Source organism: Eptatretus burgeri, chromosome 5 (assembly GCF_056783735.1).
Source record: "Eptatretus burgeri isolate ZD-2024b chromosome 5, Ebu_testis_v1, whole genome shotgun sequence".
Classification (NCBI taxonomy): domain Eukaryota; kingdom Metazoa; phylum Chordata; class Myxini; order Myxiniformes; family Myxinidae; genus Eptatretus; species Eptatretus burgeri.
In genome coordinates, this window is record NC_140965.1 from 97,982,813 (window position 1) to 98,002,979 (window position 20,167).

Here is a 20,167-nt window from a genome sequence, read left to right on the forward strand (position 1 = left end):
CAAACCGACTGACAGCATTAGCTTATTATACAAAGGTGTCAATCACTTTTGAAAAGTGGGGTGGGGTGGACATACAAGCACATCACACAAATTTAATAGAACGTGGGGTCCCGTAGCTTGCCAAAGAGCCCCAGAAAAATTTGAATTCTAAGCCCTTTCTGAGAAAATTATCTTTGGTAGATTGCGAGGGGGAATGGGTTCAACTTTATTTTGTGTAACTCTACAGTCCCTGGGGAGAGGGGCAAACCAAGTTGTTACACCTTGGTCTTATGAGTTATGACGGACCCTTAGTCTCCCTGGCAGGTTTGGTTGAGATTGGATAACTAACAACCACGTGCATCAACCGAAGGCAGACACCAAATGATGATGATGATGATGATGATGATGATGATGATGATGATGATGCCGAAACAAGACAAGCCCTCAGTGTTGCCATCTAACGCTATCAAGTGCTGGTCCACATGTGTTATGGAGCTGCACGCGATGTTGAGCGGTTGCGGCTGAATATAATTATGTTCGGGCCATACAGCATTCAGGTAAAAATGTTCCTAAAAAGTAAAGGATATATTAATATTCCACTTGTTAAATAATTAATTGCTCATTCAAAATTTCATTAAATGTTTTAAATCAATTGCAAGGAAAACCGATGGGTAATCCTTTGTGAGTATACACATTTTTTGTTTTTGGCCCCAAAAAGTTGGGGGGGGGGACAATCGATATGGTGTCTCCCCCTCCTCCAAAAGTGTGTGTGGAGGGGGCGGGGGGACATGTTCCCCACTGATTGACACCCATTCTATTATATTTATAAAGACTAGATAGTTGGTTGTATTAGAAGTTACACAACCAAGCTAAAGACTGGATCTTAAGAAATACCTTTCCTTGAGGATCAATCAACACTTTGCTGTCTGACAAGACTTTTGCAGCTCCTTTACTTCCATGCTGAGCAGCAATGTGTAAAGGTGTGAATCCATTCTGCATATAAAAATGTAAAAGTGGCTTTGTTCAAATAAAGACTAGCAATGGCATTATAAGATTAGAAACAGTTGACATGTCAAGAATTGAATGTGAATCAAAGGCACTTTACCTTGTTCTTAATATTAAGTGGTGCACCATTCTCAATGAGCTTGTCCACAACCTTCTCCTGGTCCTCACGTGCTGCAACGTGCAGAGGAGTCTCTCCATCCTGAAGACGTTTGAAAGTGCACCAATCAAGAGTCATCAGAAGGAGAGTGTAAAAAATCACTATTACAACAGTAACATCCATCCATCCATCCATCCATCCATCCATCCATCGGGACAATTCTCTGTGCAGAGCATTGGTGCTGCCTAAGCAGTCTCCTGGTCTATTGGGCACGATCCTGGATGGGTCACCACTCTGCCACAGGATACTAGCAAGTTGGAACTCATTTTGCCAACCTCAAAAGGCTGATAGGCAGAGTCAACCCCACCAGGTATTATTTCAACAGCCAAGTGGGATTTGAACTCAGGATCCTAGGATCCCAAGCCCACCACCCTAACCATTAAGCCAACACCAGGCATGTACAACAGAACAGATGGCATCAAATTGAGAAGCCCAACCCCATCCCGGTAACCCAAACCACATCACTTTTCCTCACCACCCATTTCCCCACAACCCCCCCCCTCCCCCTCACACAACAACTTCTCAAGCTCAAGCAATTATGCACCACCCAATCCCTTTCCATCTGGTCTATGAACAGCAAAGCCTATGCTCCAATCTTATGGATCTCTCCTTATGGGTCAGCACCATTTCAGCAAATATCATATGCCTAACACAAACATTTCATTCACAGGATATCCAGGACTAGGTTGTCTCTCTCCAGGAGGCTGAGTATTGCAACAAAATATTGAGTCTCAGGCTCTGATTCTCATTCACTACAGAAAAGTTGGTGGCCTCAAAGTATTTTTCGAGCTATATTCTGGTATTGCTCCTCCTCACCTCACCTCTCATCCATGCCCAGCCTTTGCCCCACCTGGTTACATGTGTTCTGCAAAGTATCAGTCTTAACAGTTGATAGTTGGGTTGAACCTTACATTAATTCATCATCCTCTTCTCTCGCATGTACACTGTATTCACGAGTCTGTTACCTCATTGTCTTCTCTCAAGGACTTCAAGTCTGAGACCCACTTACACTTTATAACTTCTTGTACAGGACATGAAATCGAAGCTCATGGAAGAGTAAATATGGAAGAGTAAATTGACAGAGGGTCAAAAGACAATGTAGTGACAGTGAGGCCACAGTTGGAAACAACAAGAAAGGAAATTAGCTAACAATATTTAATCACTAGCTTGGAACAGCACATTGGTTGCATGATTTTATAAAAGACCATAATCATAACAGTCATGATCGATAAATAAATCACCAAATGGGTCGTAAGACCACAGGAATAATTTAATTATGGTTTTTCACTCCCAGGGTTGGACAACATTAGCATACACAAGTAATTCCAAAGTAAAACATTTTCAGATGATATTTCTTCCTTGTTTAGTCCCAATTGTGCCAAAATTGCTAAATTTAGTTCAGAAATTATATTTAATAATCATAATAATATCTGCAGAATTTCATCATCAAAGATGCTGCAGACTTTGGTAGTCCTTCAACTTTCTCAAGGTCGTGGATGGAGTCGAATGACAAGCAGACTGGCTATGAAGGCCAGATGATGCAATGCCCCACTCACCAGCACAGCCATTACTGCTCATAAATAATTTATATTTCCATCATCCCCTTCCCTCTCTATCATCTTCCCCTTCTCAGATTCAACAAAGCAGCAGAAACAGACAAAGGCACTGCCAAGGTTGTAAGAAAAGATCTGCTTCCCACTTCACACCCGAATGATAATCCCTCTTGGAAAGGAGGTTGTCCACCTGTGTGCAAGCATCCGTCTCCGCTCCTCCTTGCAATAGCTCCTTGGCAGCTTGCACATGTCCCTCACGTGCAGCCACATGCAGTGGGGTCTCTCCCCTCTACAAATACAATGCACATTAAGATTAGAGGTATATTGGAATTTTGTCTGTCCACCACCCATTGATCAATCAATCCAACTGTTTCTCTGGCATCCTTATCACAGCTTGGAAGCAAAGATTGGTACACCGCTTTAGCTTATGAAGGTGACTTTCACTGCTTTGCGATGTTTATTCATTCATTAAAGCCAAACACCAGATGGTGAAGAACTTGATATGCTGTCGAGATAATCAAAGTTTGTGTCTGACCATTATGATGACTGACTGATATTGGATAATTTAACAGATATGAACACATTTCTGGTTATGGAATGGCTGATTAAAATGTGGACAGTACGATGTGATTTTTAAACCTCCCCCAATAGGATAGAGGGAGGCTTACACCTGTTGTAGGCTTTGTTGGGTGGTCGCTAGACTACCGTTATTCTCAGGTTCTCCGTCTGTCTGTCTGTATGTTTGTAATGGACAGCTCTGGAAGCCAGAGGAGTCAACCGATTTTGATGAAACTTGACTGGTAGGTTCATACCAGGATCTAGTTCTATGCTTTTGAGCACCGTTGCTATGGACACCACCGTTGCCTAGCAACAGGACTTTGACATTTTTGAAAAAAATCCGAAAAATATTTTTACATATTTTTTTTCGAAAATCAAAAATCGGCTTCCGCACTTTTATGCGCACTATAATCAACCTCTTTGTCAAAAAATTTCAGCCCGATCGGTCAAAAACTGTATGACGAGTATGCAATTCTGTAGCCACCACCCATGTCCCTACCGGCTTGTTTCTACAATTAGTGCCTCAATGTTATGTACATCAGAGTTTCTTAGACCTCCAGGAGTACTAAACCACCATCCAGGTATCCAGGTTTTGTTGTTCTTCCTCTTTTTTGTTTCTGCTAATGTCAAAGCTCTATCTCGGATCCAGATACCACATTCATTGTTTAAACATCAGACACACCTCCTCATTGTAAAGGTGATAATCGCTGCGGATTATGTCACATGGTAAAACCGCAAATCCACAAAGAACAACCGTCCATCTGCCACCCAGACAATTGTTCATGCTAATACAAACCATTCAACCAGAAGGCACGTGATTCAATCGGCGGGTAAATCGAAACATGTGGAGTGTGACAAGCACTCCCCCGATCTCCATTGGACATAATCCTACATAACCCTGACAGGCAAAAATGCATGGTCATACAATTGGATCACTCCGGAGGAGTGAGTCACCATGACTTCAATGGCATGCCGTTCTGAATTCACGCTTGTCGACCTTTTGACAAACAGTGTGTACCTTCTGACAGATGGTACGCCGTCGTGATGAGGAGCAAAAAAGTCCAAAATCTGGATAGGAGGTTCTGTTTCATGTTTAACTGATGTTGTCCATGTTATCTTGTCTGTTTGACAGTCACCGAGCTGAGGCATCTGGATTGGAGGTGACGCTTTGGTGTAGGACTATGTCCAATGGAGATTGGGGAGTGCTCGTCACACTCCACATGTTTTGATTTACCTGCCGATTGCATCATGTGCCTTCTGGTTGAATGGTTTGTATTCGCAGGAACAATTGTCTGGGTGGCAGACAGATGGTTGTTCTTTGTGGATTATGTGGTTTTACTGAGTGAGACATAATCCACGGCGATGGTCACCATAACAGTCAGGTGGTGTGTCTGATATACTGTATCTATATATTACTAAATGTACCTATCTACCTACCTTCCTGAAATACAGCCAAAATGGTACATGATGGTGCAAACCTTTTTGGCCCACCATTCTCCTGTGGTGTGCAGTATCAAGTTTTGTTCAAATCGGGCAACGAACAAAATATTAAAAAATCAATTCCCGATTCAGTCAAGTCCTCTTCGGGAGAATTTGATCAATGCAAACAACCTCAGCGGTATAGTTTGCTGGAGCTATCTTTTTTCTTTTTCTTTTTCTGAAATGATTTTTTTATCAACAGCTGTCACAACGGGAACCCAACAGGTTCACAGATCGTCTAGTATTAAAATAAAAAGAAGGCACAGCCAACCAATAAGCAAAACTGAACACCACTCCAATTTTGAAACAAACAGGAAGAGCAGTGTCAGCATCGAGCAACATTTTGCTTGTGATCCACAAGCTTTATAAAGCCCCCAAAAAAACCATGTGGGTTCTATCCAGGTCAACTTCAATACCAGTTTGTACCTGATGCTGAGTGATGGCTGATTGATATGCCCTACCCAGCCACATTGCCCTTATATATGTTAATCCAAATGTGATGAGCTTTCTCCCAGTTTCACCAACATATGCCTGACCACAATCATTGCAAGTGGTATTGTACACCATTCCTGACTTATCACCAGATGGAATGAGGTCTAATAATTTGGTGATAGCACTGCGGATAGTGCATGGTGGTTTATACGCCACGTCGATTTGTGCTCCTTGTATCTCCTTGACAATTATTTCTGAAAGGTCCAAGTAATACGGTGGAATACATCGATCAATGATTTCTTGTTCCTTGCTGTTTTTGACACAAGGTTTCTTTGAGTCCAGGTAAAAATTGCTTGCTCTAATCATTGTTGGATAAAATGCACTGTGCTCATGTTATCTCATTTATTGCAGCATCTTTGGACGATGAAATTGTCCATGCTTGGAACACAAGTGTGCGAGCAACACTACATTTGTGACAGACAGGATTACACGAATTAAAATCAAGCAATTTATTAGCACATGCCTGGTCTTGGCTCAATGGATAGGGTGGTGGGCTTGGGATCCCAGGATCCTGAGTTCAAATCCTCCTCGGCTGTTGAATTAATACCAGGTCGGGTTGACTCTGCCTGTCATCTTTCCGAGGTTGGCAAAATGAGTGCCAGTTTGCTGGTATCCTGTGTCGGAGTGGCGACCTGTCCAGGATTGTGCCCAATAGCCCAGGAGACTGCTTAGGCAGCACGAATGCTCTGCACAGAGTATGGTCCCAATGGATGGATGGAATTTATTGGTGTGGGTTGGTTTTCTATGCACAGCCATTTCCAAAGAGCATTCATGATGTCTGTGTACCTCCACGTCTGGAAAATGCCAATTGTCTGTCCTCCATTTCGTTGGTGAATTGTATGCAAGGTTAAAACATCACCAAGTTTTTCCAGGAGGTGTTCTACTTTATCCTCGTGCACGATGGCAAATGTGTCATCTTCGTATCTGTACCAGAGTCATGGTGACCAATTATTGCTCACAGCAAAGACTTTCCGTTCTAACTCCTCCAACACCAAGTTTGATACCACCGCAGACACCGGAGAGCCCATCGCTGTTCCAAAGATCTGTTTGTAATGCATACCATCATACATGAACGTTGCACTGTCCAGACACATTTCCAGCAACCCTGTGATGTCATCTGGTATCAGCCGACTGTTTGGGGAGGCGGTTTTCCAGTCATCCGACTCATTGAGGCGTTCCCGTGTCACTTTGACCACCAAATCCGTTGGAACATTTGTGAAGAGTGAGATGACATCAAATGATACCATCACCTATTCATCACGGATTGTGATATTCTTTAATCTTTGTACAAACTCGCCACTATTTCTGATGGTTGTTTCAGTTTTGCCTATCAGTTTGCTGGTAATGCAAGCAAGATAATGCAATGTTCTGCATGAAGAGGAATCCACGAAAGACACAATAGGTCTTAATGGGACATCCTGTTCATGTATCTTTGGTAGTCCATATAATATCAGTGCTACTCCCTTGTTTATGTATAACCAGTGATAGTCCTACACTGCTAATCTGCCAGTTCTTTTCAAAGCAGCCATTTTTGAGTTAAGGGTGCATTATGTTTCACTGTGGGATCATTATCCAGCCTTAGATATGTATTCCGATCACTCAATAATGTAAAAACACTTTTTTTGTACAACCGAGTACAAACGAACCGTGTTTGTCGCGTTGGGTTGAGCTCCATTCTGCATTAGGAGTGTCTCGACATCTGCATTTCCCATGAATGCAGCCACATGGAGTGGCGTCAAGCCCGACTGTATTACACAACAGAGATAAAAAAAAAACATTAATTATTCTTATGTATGTTTACTGTCAAAATATTTTACCTATCATATATAAATTAGGGCTAAATATTCATTCAACAAGTTTAACCTTCATCGCATGATATCGGACTGTCAACAACAAAGAAACACAGGATGATGACCTTCAGAAAGTCAACGTAGGTTGAGAATGCTGAAGGTAAATTGGCCTTGTGGTGAGAATGCTAAACCAGATTATAGAGATTGTGGGTTCAAATCCAGTTGAAGATAGTAGTATAAAAGGTTTGAATTTTAAGCCTCTGGAAAGCAAGGAAACCAAAAGAGAACCATTGTGTTGTTAATGGAATTTCTTTTTTCTCTCCAAGAGAGGGAGCTCATGGAAGAGGACAGTTGGGCAACAATTGGGCACAACAGGTATGGGAATAAACGAGAGAGAGATAGAGATAGAGATAGAGATAGAGATAGAGATAGAGAGACTGAAATCGGCAAGCAAGATTATGTTAGGAAAGGTTAATGAGGGTAATAAATATCATGACTAAGGATGGGAGATGACATGAGGTAGTGGTGCACTGTCTGCTTGAAGCTCTGGAGGGAAGAGTGGGAAAGAACAATCATGAGAAATAAAACCCAGCTGGTTCACTAATATGCAGGAAGGGGGTAATCCTCCCCCTATTTCATCTGGCCTACATGTTGTGCCAGCAAGTCCATAAAATAACTTCAGATGAGCACTCTGCCTGTAAAGCATTTTTTTCCACAAAGTAAAGGCTCATGGAAGAACCCGTCTGGCTATATCCCTGAACGTAAAAGCAACAAGATATATTACATCAACAAACATACAGGTTTTGTAAAGACAGACCTCAGAAGTCTTTCCAAAAAAAAAAAAGAAACATAGAATGTTTACACCACTCCAAAACAAGCCGATGAGACAAACAGTACAATCTGACTATCATTATGTGGTATGCATAATGGTCAGGCATACCCGTGTCGTCGCTTGTAAGGAAGCTCCGAAACGAAGCAACAGTTGGATGACACGTCGCCGGACCTTTTTGCAGGCAACATGAAGTGGAGTGAACCCATTCTGGGGCATGACATTGATGGGTCAAGGAAGGTCAGTCACACCACTTCACATCCAGCATAACACTGAGGATGTTGATAAAGCAGCATTCATTGTGAATTTTTATGGGATGTCAATTTTAACATTTGTTGTTTTATACCACCTGCAACTGAAGGTTTGGTTTACATGAACCTTCGGAGGACAGAGTCATGCAGATATTCCTAAAATCATGTTTAAGCATCAATGCCTTTTGTCTTTTGTTTTGTCAAATCGTCGTCCGAAGGTTAACGTGTTCATTATATTGCTCTTGTGATGAGGATGGAGTATATTACCGGATCTTAAGTAAATCAGCTCGTTGGCTTACCAAGGCTTTGGCATTTGGGTCAGAACCTCCTTCAAGAAGTACCCGAGCAGCACGGTGGTGCCCACAATGGGCAGCCACATGCAGAGGTGTCAGAAGGTCAAGAGTCACAGGATCAACAGGTGAACCCCCAGCCAACAACGTCCGCATGGTGGGAGGATGGTCACCCTGAGAAGCCATGTGCAGTGGGGAAAGGCCATTCTGTGGAAGGACAAATATGACAAGTATGAACCCAAAGTATGTTCTGAACATCTTTCTTTCTCTCACTCTACCCTTGGAGGCTCGATCCTCTCCTATTTTGGGGTAGTGTCCTGGACCCTCTCCTATTTCGGTGCATATCTGTGACCTCTCTGCCTCTCTGGAAAAACCTCGAAACAACTTCACAGATTATTACCTCCGCCACCATAGATGAACGGAGGTTATGTTTTCACCCCTTTCTGTCTGTTTGTCTGTGAACAGGATGTCTAAAAAAGATATGGACGAGGTTATGGACAAAACTGAGTCTTGAGCTACGTGCTACATGATACACATTTACAGGCAATTTGCGTCATCTCCCCCTCCAGAACACCTGCGATAATGATTTTTCTTAGTACCTTAAACCTTCCGAGGCACACTGCAAGTACAACTACCAAATTTCAACTTAGTCCATCTAGCAGTTTAGGAGTGCATATTAATCAGATGTGCACACACACACACGCAAGCACGCAAGCACGCACGCACGCACGCACGCATGCACGCACACACACGACCCACTGGGATGTGGAATGCCTGGTGTTGGCTTAATGGTTATGGTGGTGGGCTTGGGATCCCAGGATCCTGAGTTCAAATCCCCCTCAGCTGTTGAATTAATACCAGGTGAGGTTGACTCTGCCTGTCATCATGGGGTCGGCAAAATGTGTCGGAGTGGTGACCCATTCAAGATTGTGCCCAATAGCCAAGGAGACTGCTTTGACAGCACCAACACTCTGCACAGAGTATGGTCCCAATGGATGGATGGATGCAAGGGATGTGGAGATGAGGAAAATGAAATGTGCAAATGTGATGGACTGTGGTGATGCATTGATCACTGGGAAATTCCAGGGAATCGACCCTGATGGTAGATATCAGCCCTGGCAATGAAGGTGGGGGAAAAGTAAGATGAGTGCAATGCTGCATGACTCGTGTATGGACCGGAGTCTTGGACAAGCTGCACGGCGAGTCCTGGGGCGGAGGGGCCTTCTGCAGAATGGGAGGAGGTGATTAAGACGAGGCAAGGGGAAACAATGGAACATCTTGTGTTGATAAAAAGGGGAAAATATCTCAAGCAAAGAGTCACAAGCCTCCTATAGAGGAAACTAAATATCTGTGTGGCCACTCTGAGCAGCAGGAAAGTGCGCTGAAAAAATAATGACTGCACCTTCTGAAATGAATGACTGCAACTAGCTAGGGTGGAGAGAGTCTCCTTGATAAATTTGAGGTTTTTTTCAACAATTAAAAGATATCTAGATAAGGAGAGATTAGAAGAAATTGCATCCAGGGCAAGACAACAAGTGGAAACAGTGATTAGAGTGAGGGGAGCTAAGTGCTCACTTGAAGGTGTAAAAAGTGAATACAGGGATTTAGCCGAGATGGCATGAGAGGAAGTTTTGGTTGTGCAACAGGATGGAGACCCAAACCCCGACATACAGCCGGTCCAAAGGCAGTAAAGAAAGAGTGTGGTGAAAGGAGATAGTGAGGTGTCCCCATGAAAGAGAGGCAAGACCGATTCAGAGACAAGGACCAAGCGATTCAGGCACAGACAAAGGGGAAAAGAGTTGAAAAGTCAGATTATGATGGGCAGAAAGACAAGGGAGAGCAGCAGAATAAGGGAGAGCAGGAGGGTAAAGATGATGAAGAGTAGTGTAGGTTAGAAGAAGAGTTAGCCAACAAAATAGAAGAGATAAAACTGATAAAACTAAGAGAGAGACCAAAGCTCCATGGCAGAGAAAACAACAAACAGACAAAAATCTTAGTGAGGCGGACAAACCATTCAATTAGAAAAATGATTTCAAAATCATCGACCCTGAAAAAAAATCAATATAGTGTGTTTTGCAGCAGCAATATTCAATCAATAAAAAGTAACGGGCAAACAACAGAAGAAGAAAAAAAACCAGGCCCTCCAAATAGAAGCTAAAATCCCACCATGGAAACGGAGATTAGAGACACGAAGAGAGCAACTGAGAAAGGAAATAGGTCAGATACAACAGTTCAGGAAAAGAAAGAGAAACCCAAAACTAAAAAAGGAATCCAAAGAATAAAAAAACAAATAGAAAATTGAAGAGAAAGACCTCGAATGCTTGGGTGCTGAATACAAACTCAAAATAGAAATGAGAGCAAGGAAGATAAAAAATATATATGTATGAAGATAAGAAACAAACAACAGGAGAAAACAAAACCACAAGTTTGAGAGTAACCCAAATAGATTCTACTGCGAGTTCGGGAAACTAGTGCAGAATGTGTCCACTCCCCCTGAAAAAGAAAACTGAGAAACATCCTAGAAAGGGATTTTTGAAGATCGAAAGGAACATAACAAGGAAGCATAATGGATCCCAGACTTGGAAAAGAAGAAACAACATCTTGGAAACACCCCCCAGTGAGTTTTGATGAAGTAGAAATGAGAAAACAACTTCAAAAAATGCCAAAAACTTTAAATGCCAAAGCCCCGATGGAATTCAAATTTCTGGCGGAAACAGGTTGATGCTCTCCACAATCACTATGCCAGGACATTCAACGAACTGATCTAAGAGGAAAAAGGCAGTGGATCAGTGGCTTGGAGCAGGAAACACCTTTCTCATCCCAAAATCTGAAGAAATGCAACTTCCTCACAAATACCAGCCAATAACATGCCAACCAACAACATACAAACTTCAAACAGGAATCGTTACAGAAATGATGTACCATCACCTAACACAACAAGGAAGTTTGGAGGAAGAACAAAAAGGGATGTAAGAGAGGTTGTCATGGAACAATTGACCACCGACTACTGAACAAGGCCATGCTTGAAAATTGCAAAATGCGAAGAACCAAATTGTCCACCACCTGTACAAACTACAAGAAAGCTTTCGAAAGTATCCCACATTCATGGATGATAAAATGCATGCAAATATACAAAATCAATCCCTAATGATCAAACTGATCGAGAAAGCAACGGAGCTCTGGAATACCACATTGATATTATAGTATTCAGAAGGAAACATCAAAATACTGGATATGAAGATACGACAAGGGATCTTCCAGGGAGACAGTCTCTCTCCCCCCCGTTTGTTTTATCTGAGTCTGGACCCACAGAGTAACCTCATCAACAAAAAAGTACATGGATACACCCTAACAACCAATAGAAGAACATCCAAAGAAACAGGAAAGGTGACACACCTACTATACATGGATGATTTAAAGCTCTTCACATCGAATGACGAAAAATTGACAGAACAGCTAAAACTAGTAAAACGGTTCTCTGAGGACATTCAAATGGAATTTGGACTAGATAAGTGTGAAAAGTGCATATTTGTACAAGGTACACCAACAATAACAGACAACATATAAATTAACCTTGAAACACCAATACAGCAGTTAGAAAACGAAGCATCATACAAATATCTTGGAGCAGGAGAGGGCCACCAAATATGGCACAAACTATTGCGCAAAACAATTGCCAAAGAATACCTATCTTTGGCGAATACCAAAATAATCACCAATCGCAGAATGAAGCTGGTCCTGAAAACGTACCTCTGCCCACACACACACATCCATTGGGACCACACTGTAAAGAGCGTCGGTGTATATGTATGCATATGTATTTACTGATGAAGCAGTCTCCTGGGCTATTGGGCACAATCCTGGATGGGTCACTACTCCGACACAGGATACCCGAATGGCTCAATCATCCCAGCAAGCTGGTACTCGCTTTGCTGACCTCGGAAGGATGACAGGCTGAGTCAACCCCACGTGGTATTAATTCAATGGCTGAGCAGGATTTAAACTCAGGACCCTTGGAAACCAAACCCATCACCCTAACCATGCAGCCAACCTCTCCCCAAGAAACAAAATGAAAGCCATAAACAAACTCGTAGTACCAGTGTGCGAATACAGCTGTGGAAAAATAAACTGGCCCCAATCAGAAATCAGTAAGTTGGACATCAAAACAAGAAAACTCCTTAGCATCCACAAAATGTTCTGCAAAAACATTGCATCCTGAGAATGTACCTACCGAGACGAGAGGGAGGGAGCGGCCTGATGTAACTAGACCAGGTGCACAGTGCGACGAGTGTTGGACGAGCTGACAATGTGAAATTCTCAACAGACTATTGGATTCAATTTGTAAACAAACATTAACACAACAAAGCTGAAAAAGTATCCCAAACTCACCTTTCAAGAAATTTCAAAAAACAGGTGTGAATCGAAGATACCACACACGAAAATGAAACAACAACAAATACAGCCCCAACAATTGCAAAAAATACAATTTTTTCAAAAAGATCAACAAATATACAACAACAACTGGGAAAACGATAAAAGAGCAGGAAAATTAAAAAAAATAAATGGACCAAATTGGGATCGACAAAGGCGGTTCATTGGAATGGCTAAGAAGAGGTCACCTCAACTGGGACAGAGAACGAATAATAATAAATGCCCAAGAACAAGGACACTACACCAGTGGATTTAAAAAGATGGCAGGACTGAGCCAGATGGACAAGTGTAGGTTCTGCAAGACAAAAAGACAAAGTACGAGTCACCTGCTTTCAAGATGCAAAAAAAAAACTTATCAGAACAACTTTACACACAATGGCACAACAAAGTATGCAAAGTGAATCATTGGCAAGTCTGCAAAAATTTCAACATCCCAGTTCCATCAAACTCATGGAAATACGAACCAAGGGCAATCATTGATAATGAGGACGTCATGCTCATATACGGCCTGATGATCCCATCGAGCGTGAACATATAAAACAAAGCCTCGAGACCAAACATCGTTCTCAGGAACAAAAAGGAAAAGACAGCATTGCTGATTGTGATATCAATATCCAGTGATTTTGGCTTAAATAACGCAGAAATCCAAAAAAATGACCAAATACCAGGAACTCAAAAATGAGATCAAGAGATGTTGGAAGCTGAAGAGCATCAAAATTGCACCGGTGATAATTGTAGCAGCAGGAATAATAAAGAAGAACCTCAATGGGATTTTAAAAACTATCTCCAGGAATATTACCACAAACAAACTACAATCGGAGGCAGGCCGGGGCTCGGTGACGATCCTGAAAAGAGCTCTCGGAACAAAACTCTGAGAACAACAAAGTTGAACAGCTTGGTCCATGAACTGTGATCCCTTAATGAAGCGGAGGTGGATACTTTGAGTCCTGGGAGGACTTTGTTCCATCAACTCAAACCCGCAAATGGAGATAACCAATGACACACGCGCACACGTGCATGCACGCACGCACACACAAACACACTCTGAAACATCGTATGATTCACACATTAATTTCTGTTGATGTTGAGTCACAAGGATATTCTGTTCTTCATGTATACTGTGCCTCCAGTGACATCAACTGTAAATATTCAGTCCATTTACAACTTGACACTGATGATAGTGAGTGGGAAGAATTGGGATACTTTGTCAGATCTTCCATTCTGACACTCCCAAAAATCTCGGTCCAGCTATAAACTGTCAACGTGGTGTTTCACAGGCAGGGCGATTCATCAATGTGTGTGTGCTCCCTCTGATGGACGTTAAACTAGATGTCCTGTCTGCTCTCAGTTGATGAACATTAAAGATCCCATGGTACCCTTCATGAAGAGTGGGTGAGTTATCGCCAGCACCCTGACTAAATAAAAAAAAATCCTGCCTGGACTGCTGGTAATAAGTGGAGGTTTGTTGATACCAAATTAGTCTGCTTGCTACTTTTGAGTGTGGTTGCTGTCTTGACAGTAGCTTCTATACTATAAACTAATTTTCAGGTAGTTCACATGTTTCATGTGAACGGCCTTCTTCGGATGCAAAGGGTAACAGACAAATCAGATTTCAAAGATCTTGGTCTGATTAAAGTACCAAGTGTGCATTAATTAGAACACCTACAAGGTGATGTGACACCCACCTTTGTTTGTGCTAGGATAGGCGTGCCACGCTCAATGAGCAGCCGAACAGTGGATTCGTGCCCGGATCGGGCAGCACAGTGCAGCGGTGTTAGACCATCCTTCAAGCCAAAATGGACAGACAAAAAAAAAGAAAATGAAAAAGACAATCGAAAACAGGGATGCATCATGAACCAAGAAAGGTATGTTAGGAACCACCATGTGGGCAAGAAGATGGTTGTTAAAATCCCAGATTATATTTCGTGTTTCTGACTGAACTCACACCCTGATTATTCATCAGAACAGCACTGTACAAGTTCAGTTTTAATTTTCGAGTTGGTGATGTGTGTCAAACTTATCATGGATGAGAACTACGAGACGACTAACCCTCGTTCCTGCATCGATTGTGGCACCGTGATCCAGTATGGTAGTAACGAGTTCCGTGTGTCCTCGTTTTGCGGCCACATGAAGGGGTGTTATGCCGTTCTGATAAGGACGAAGGAATAAACGCACGTAAGAACATTTTATATAAACTGAGTATCAAGAAAACGTCAAATAGAAATAAATAAATAAATAAATAAATACGTTGAATGTCCTCACATTAGCTTTGAAATTGCAGTCGGCACCTCGGTCAAGCAGCAGGACAGCAACGTCCTGGCTACCATAATGCGCAGCAATGTGTAGTGCTGTGAATCCACTCTGATGGACAGAAGAACAATGCACTTTGCAATGCGTCGAAACACAGAATACAACCTATTATTCCAAAGGTGCACATCTTCCAAATATTTTAAACCATGCGACATTTGGAGTCGGAGATTTCTTTCACATTTTGCGTTCGTTCATTCCTCAGTGAATCCCACACAATTGCTTCCAACTTTGCTTTGTTGCTCTGTCATTCAGTATGGTTGAAGATGAAGTTTGTCTGTGCCACTTGGGACTTGCAAGAATGATTTTGAGAGCAATTGTGTCATTGTAACCAAAATCGAATAAGAGCGAGAATTGCTTTGTAATACATGTCCCCTGCCGACGTGATATTTTCTTAGTCCAGAAAGGGCATAACTGCGATAAATTGATGAAATGCCCTGAAATTCGAACTTGATCTGTAACTTATCATAATAAGCCATGCACTAAGTTTCAGTTGAGCATGTTAATGGGTATGGGGGGGAAAAATCTGAAAAAATACTGGTGGGACAGACGGACAGATGGAGAGCAAACCTACAGTCTCATCCGGTGAAACCGGTAGGGGACTAATAAATTATATGATAGCATATAATCACCGGTAGCTCTTCTTCTGCAGAATAACTCAGCTGTTCTTTAGTCGATTAACAGTTATCATCCAAATGCAGGTGAATCTTGAAGTTGCGCTTTTACTTCCGTGATACGACCAATTCGGGATCCTTCCAAACACTCAAGCTGCCCTTTGTTCATAATCATGTCACTTTCAATATGATGCTTATTGTGACCTTATCATGGAAAACAATCATCGAAAGCTACCCCACTTAAACATTTTATATTGTTGTCTAAACACAAAACTGAGTGAAGAAAATGGACAACTACCATTGATCAACTGAGCCATGATATTGTTGCAAATTCGCGCCCGCCGGCGTGCGAACGGCCACGTAGCTCGAATCGCGGCACGTCGCCCACCGGAAGGACAATTCTGTCGTGACCCTCTCGGACCAACGCCGGGAGCTAGTCACGGGTGGGGGTTTAACCTCACCACGATAATGCCAATTGCCCACCCACGCAGGATAGGGTTGCTCGCCAAATTCGATCTACCTAAGTACCTGCGCGAATGGTCGACCGGGCGATCGTACCACGCCACAGGCCGACTCCGGACACGAACCACTTAAGCGGTCCGTTCCATGCTACAGTGATAACCGAGCGGTGTTATCGTCGGCCTTGACGGTTCCGATTAATTACCGGGATGTTGCACCCACTACGAAAATGCCAATTGCCCACCCACGCAGGATAGGGTTGCTCGCCAAATTCGATCTACCTAAGTACCTGCGCGAATGGTCGACCAGGCGATCGTACCACGCCACAGGCCGACTCCGGACACGAACCACTTAAGCGGTCCGTTCCGTGCTACAGTGATAACCGAGCGGTGTTATCGTCGGCCTTGACGGTTCCGATTAATTACCGGGATGTTGCACCCACTACGAAAATGCCAATTGCCCACCCACGCAGGATAGGGTTGCTCGCCAAATTCGATCTACCAAAGTACCTGCGCGAATGGTTGACCGGGCGATCATACCACGCCACAGGCCGACTCCGGACACGAACCACTTAAGCGGTCCGTTCCGTGCTACAGTGATAACCGAGCGATGTTATCGTCGGCCTTGACGGTTCCGATTAATTACCGGGATGTTGCACCCACTACGAACCCCTTACGTGAAGCAGGATGGAGAGTCAATAGAGAAAAGACGAAGTGAAACGGGCACAGTTCAACAAGCAAGCATTTTATTCACATGCACACACAGACAAGCACGGAAGGCACGTATTTACAGCCATACAATTATGCACAAAAAGCAAATGTGATACAACCGACTAACGTGTACACACGGCAACACTTACACAGTTTTACTTCACAGACGGCGCCAACACACATGTACACAAAAGCAAAAGAAAGAAGCCACCCTCACAGACAAGGAGGCAGACAGGCCCGTAGGCCAAATGTGCGCGGGACCTAGAGGAGTGGCCAGGTCCGCGAGACCGGGGAGGTCTTGGCGGGCAAGCTGCAAAGTGTCCGTGCCGCTGTGCCCCGACTCCAGGCCCCTGGCGTGCTTGTTGACACCACGTTTGGGGTGGGGCAGGAACGGGACCCCCCCCTTGCACTATCTCAGCGCGGATGGGGGGGGGGAAGGGGAAATTGTTGATGCTCTGAGGGAGGGGAGTGGCTGGCTGAATTGGGTCCCGCGACGAGACGAGTGATCCCCCACACCACAGCCTCGTTGCCGACTGCCGTCCTCCTGGCCTCCGACCCAAGCTCCCCTGCCCCGACCAGCCACCCGCAGCTCCACTGCGCGCACTCGACTCAACTCCATCAACGCGACGCTCCTTGTCTCCAAAAGCAACTCCTCGACAACACACTCTCCTTCCAGTTCCACACTCTCCTCCCACCGCTCAACTCAAGCCCCCGAGTCGCCTTCCGCTCGCACCTTTATAGCTCTCAGGAGAAGCCGATATGCAAATATGCGGATCAAAATGCGATTGGAGGCGGGGCCACGCCACCCTCTGTTCAGCCATTGGTCAGGCAAAAAGGGGCGTGAACCTCCCTGGATCCGCATATTTGCATAAACGGACTTCACCCATGCGCGCTTGGAGGCGGGGCCAAGCCGTCTCGCGTTCGCCCATTGGACGGAGGGGGGAAGTGGGCGTGAAGCGTTTCTGATCCGAATTTTCCCCTCGGAAAGGCCGCCTTCGCGCTCGCGGCTCGGTGCGTTCGGCACCAATCGCCGAACGGGCCCGAGACAGCCCGACGTTCAGTGTTCACAGGTGGTGCGGGAATGGCCGTAGAAGCGATGATGTGGGATGAAGTTGTGAAGGTAAAGGCGAAGGTGGTGGTGTGGCGTTGTTGTGTGGTTAGCGCTGTGGTGGGGATGGCGTGGTTGTTGAGATGCTGTTTGTTTGAAATAAAAGATAGAGAAAGAAAAACGACCAACTCAAAGCGTCGCAGCCTGGATGGATCACATAAATTCCCTCTATACAACGGGTTTGGGCTAACTACACATGTACCTATGGAGATACATCACCTGAGGGCCCTTTATGGTGTGCGAATTTCCACAGCCGTAACAATATTATTAAGTGGTTTAAAGTTGTATCATCATATGTTGTGAGTTCAGAGGGTTTTTCGAATAGGGTACTCACAATCGTCCAAGGTCTGGCCAAAAAAAAAAAAACTTAATGAGTAGATATATAAAGAAATAATCCCTTTTAAAATTTTCTTTTTAGAAATCATACATACTCATGGATATAAAAATATATATATATATATATATATATATATATATATATATATATACACATATATACATATACATACATACATCAATGCATTGGCATGTCTTGGAATATTGTGAGCGTGTTGTTTGTCAAACTTTTTAAATGTCCATTGTATTACAGGTGAGATCAAAAAGGAGTGAATATAGGTGTTTCGTTTTCTCATACCTCCGTTGTGTTGTTGATTCGTTCCTATGGGATACAGATGTCAGTTATGCAGTCATTCGGTCAATGACTATCATGAGAACACCATTATAAGTTGAATGTATTTTATTTTTCTCAACCAGTGCAGCATATTTCGTTACGTGAAGGTGAGATTGTCACAAAGCACATTTATTTAACCTGGGGTCGTGGGAGGATATGAATCTCATGTAAGCTGAAAGACAAGGAAATAAAACAATAACTGGAGAGATGAGAAGTTTTCATCGGTCCTTACCTTCGAGACTTCGGTGACACCCTGCACCCCTCCATCCAAGATTATTCCCACAGATTGCGTGTCCCCCTTGCGGGCTGCCGCGTGCAATGCAGGGAGACGAGTGCGCGGTGGTGGTGGTTTGTTGCCTTCACCCCCTTGCCCTTCCCGACTTCCAGGACGCCGTATGTCGCTTTCTAATAGGGTGGCCACGGCCGGTTCATGTCCCTGCTGGAGCGCAACTGCCAATGGTGTGAATCCATCCTGTAGCGAGAGGTGACAATAAAGAACAGATTTGCATTCTGCCGAAGCCATCATTACCTCCGCCACCGAGGGTGGACGGAGGTAATGTATTCACCCCTGTTTGTTTGTGTGTCAGTTTGTCTGTGAGCAGGATATCTCAAGTTGTGGACGGATTCGGACGAAACTTGGTGGACACGTTGGGTGTGTGACAACAACAAATTTATTTGATTTTTGGCGAAGATCCGGATCTGGATATGGATACTTTAACTTATTTACGTGATTCTTCATCATTGAGAGATGTTCCAAGCATGCCCTTAAATACTTGTTTAACAGCTCACACCTTCATATCATATTCAACCTGATTATTCTTGGTGATTTATTTATTTATTATACCAAAAACGATACATAGCATGACATTTCAAAAATTTGTAAACACATTATGACAGGTCTTGGTGGATGAGTTGGGTAAGGTGACGAGAACAAGGTGATTAGATTTCGGTTGAAGTCCGAATGCAGATCCAGCCTATCAGTGGGCTACAAAACAAACTATTCGGCCTGGTGGAGGTACGCGCTCTACCGAGTGCTATTCTAGTTGTCTCTTTGTTGGTAAGTTTGAGAGGTGCTCACGGAAAGAGTGACGGTGAGACAAAGGAATGCTGCTCATGTGTTCCATTTCTCCGAAGCAGCCAAAATGGCAGCACCAGATAAGTTCCATTCTTTCCACTTCACTCGCAGAATCAATTTTTGCTCTCTCTCTGTCTACCGAGGGAATAGTAGAATTTCCTGTGGCATGACCAACCCAAGTTTAGAGCGTTCGTTTTGGTAATCAATTCATCTTACAAGTAGGGAACAACAGGTGGCTCACGATATCTGATTTATTTAATTAATATTGCATTGTATTTTCCAACTACTTCGAGTAGGACCTAAACTTAATTATTATAATAGTCACCGATTCATTCATTTATCATCTTCCAATTGCTGGATCATTTGCGATCTCATTGATGAACCAATTGCTAATGAATGAAGTCTGTTAG

The 20,167-nt window shown here is 43.5% G+C and overlaps 1 protein-coding gene across 10 annotated transcripts in view; it reads right to left on the reverse strand.

Moving 5' to 3' along the window:
• LOC147027028 (uncharacterized) overlaps positions 1-20,167 on the reverse strand; it is a 171,142-nt gene that overhangs the window by 79,625 nt on the left and 71,350 nt on the right. For all 10 annotated transcript variants that reach the window (XM_085883089.1, XM_085883085.1, XM_085883087.1 and 7 more), the window contains 11 exons: positions 18,915-19,154; positions 18,647-18,670; positions 15,077-15,175; positions 14,864-14,962; positions 14,500-14,598; positions 8,393-8,590; positions 7,954-8,052; positions 6,870-6,968; positions 2,885-2,983; positions 1,085-1,183; positions 874-972 (listed from right to left, as the gene is read on the reverse strand). In XM_085883089.1, coding sequence (XP_085739215.1) covers positions 874-972; positions 1,085-1,183; positions 2,885-2,983; positions 6,870-6,968; positions 7,954-8,052; positions 8,393-8,590; positions 14,500-14,598; positions 14,864-14,962; positions 15,077-15,175; positions 18,647-18,670; positions 18,915-19,154 — 1,254 coding nt within the window. The remainder of the gene's footprint in view (positions 1-873; positions 973-1,084; positions 1,184-2,884; positions 2,984-6,869; positions 6,969-7,953; positions 8,053-8,392; positions 8,591-14,499; positions 14,599-14,863; positions 14,963-15,076; positions 15,176-18,646; positions 18,671-18,914; positions 19,155-20,167) is intronic.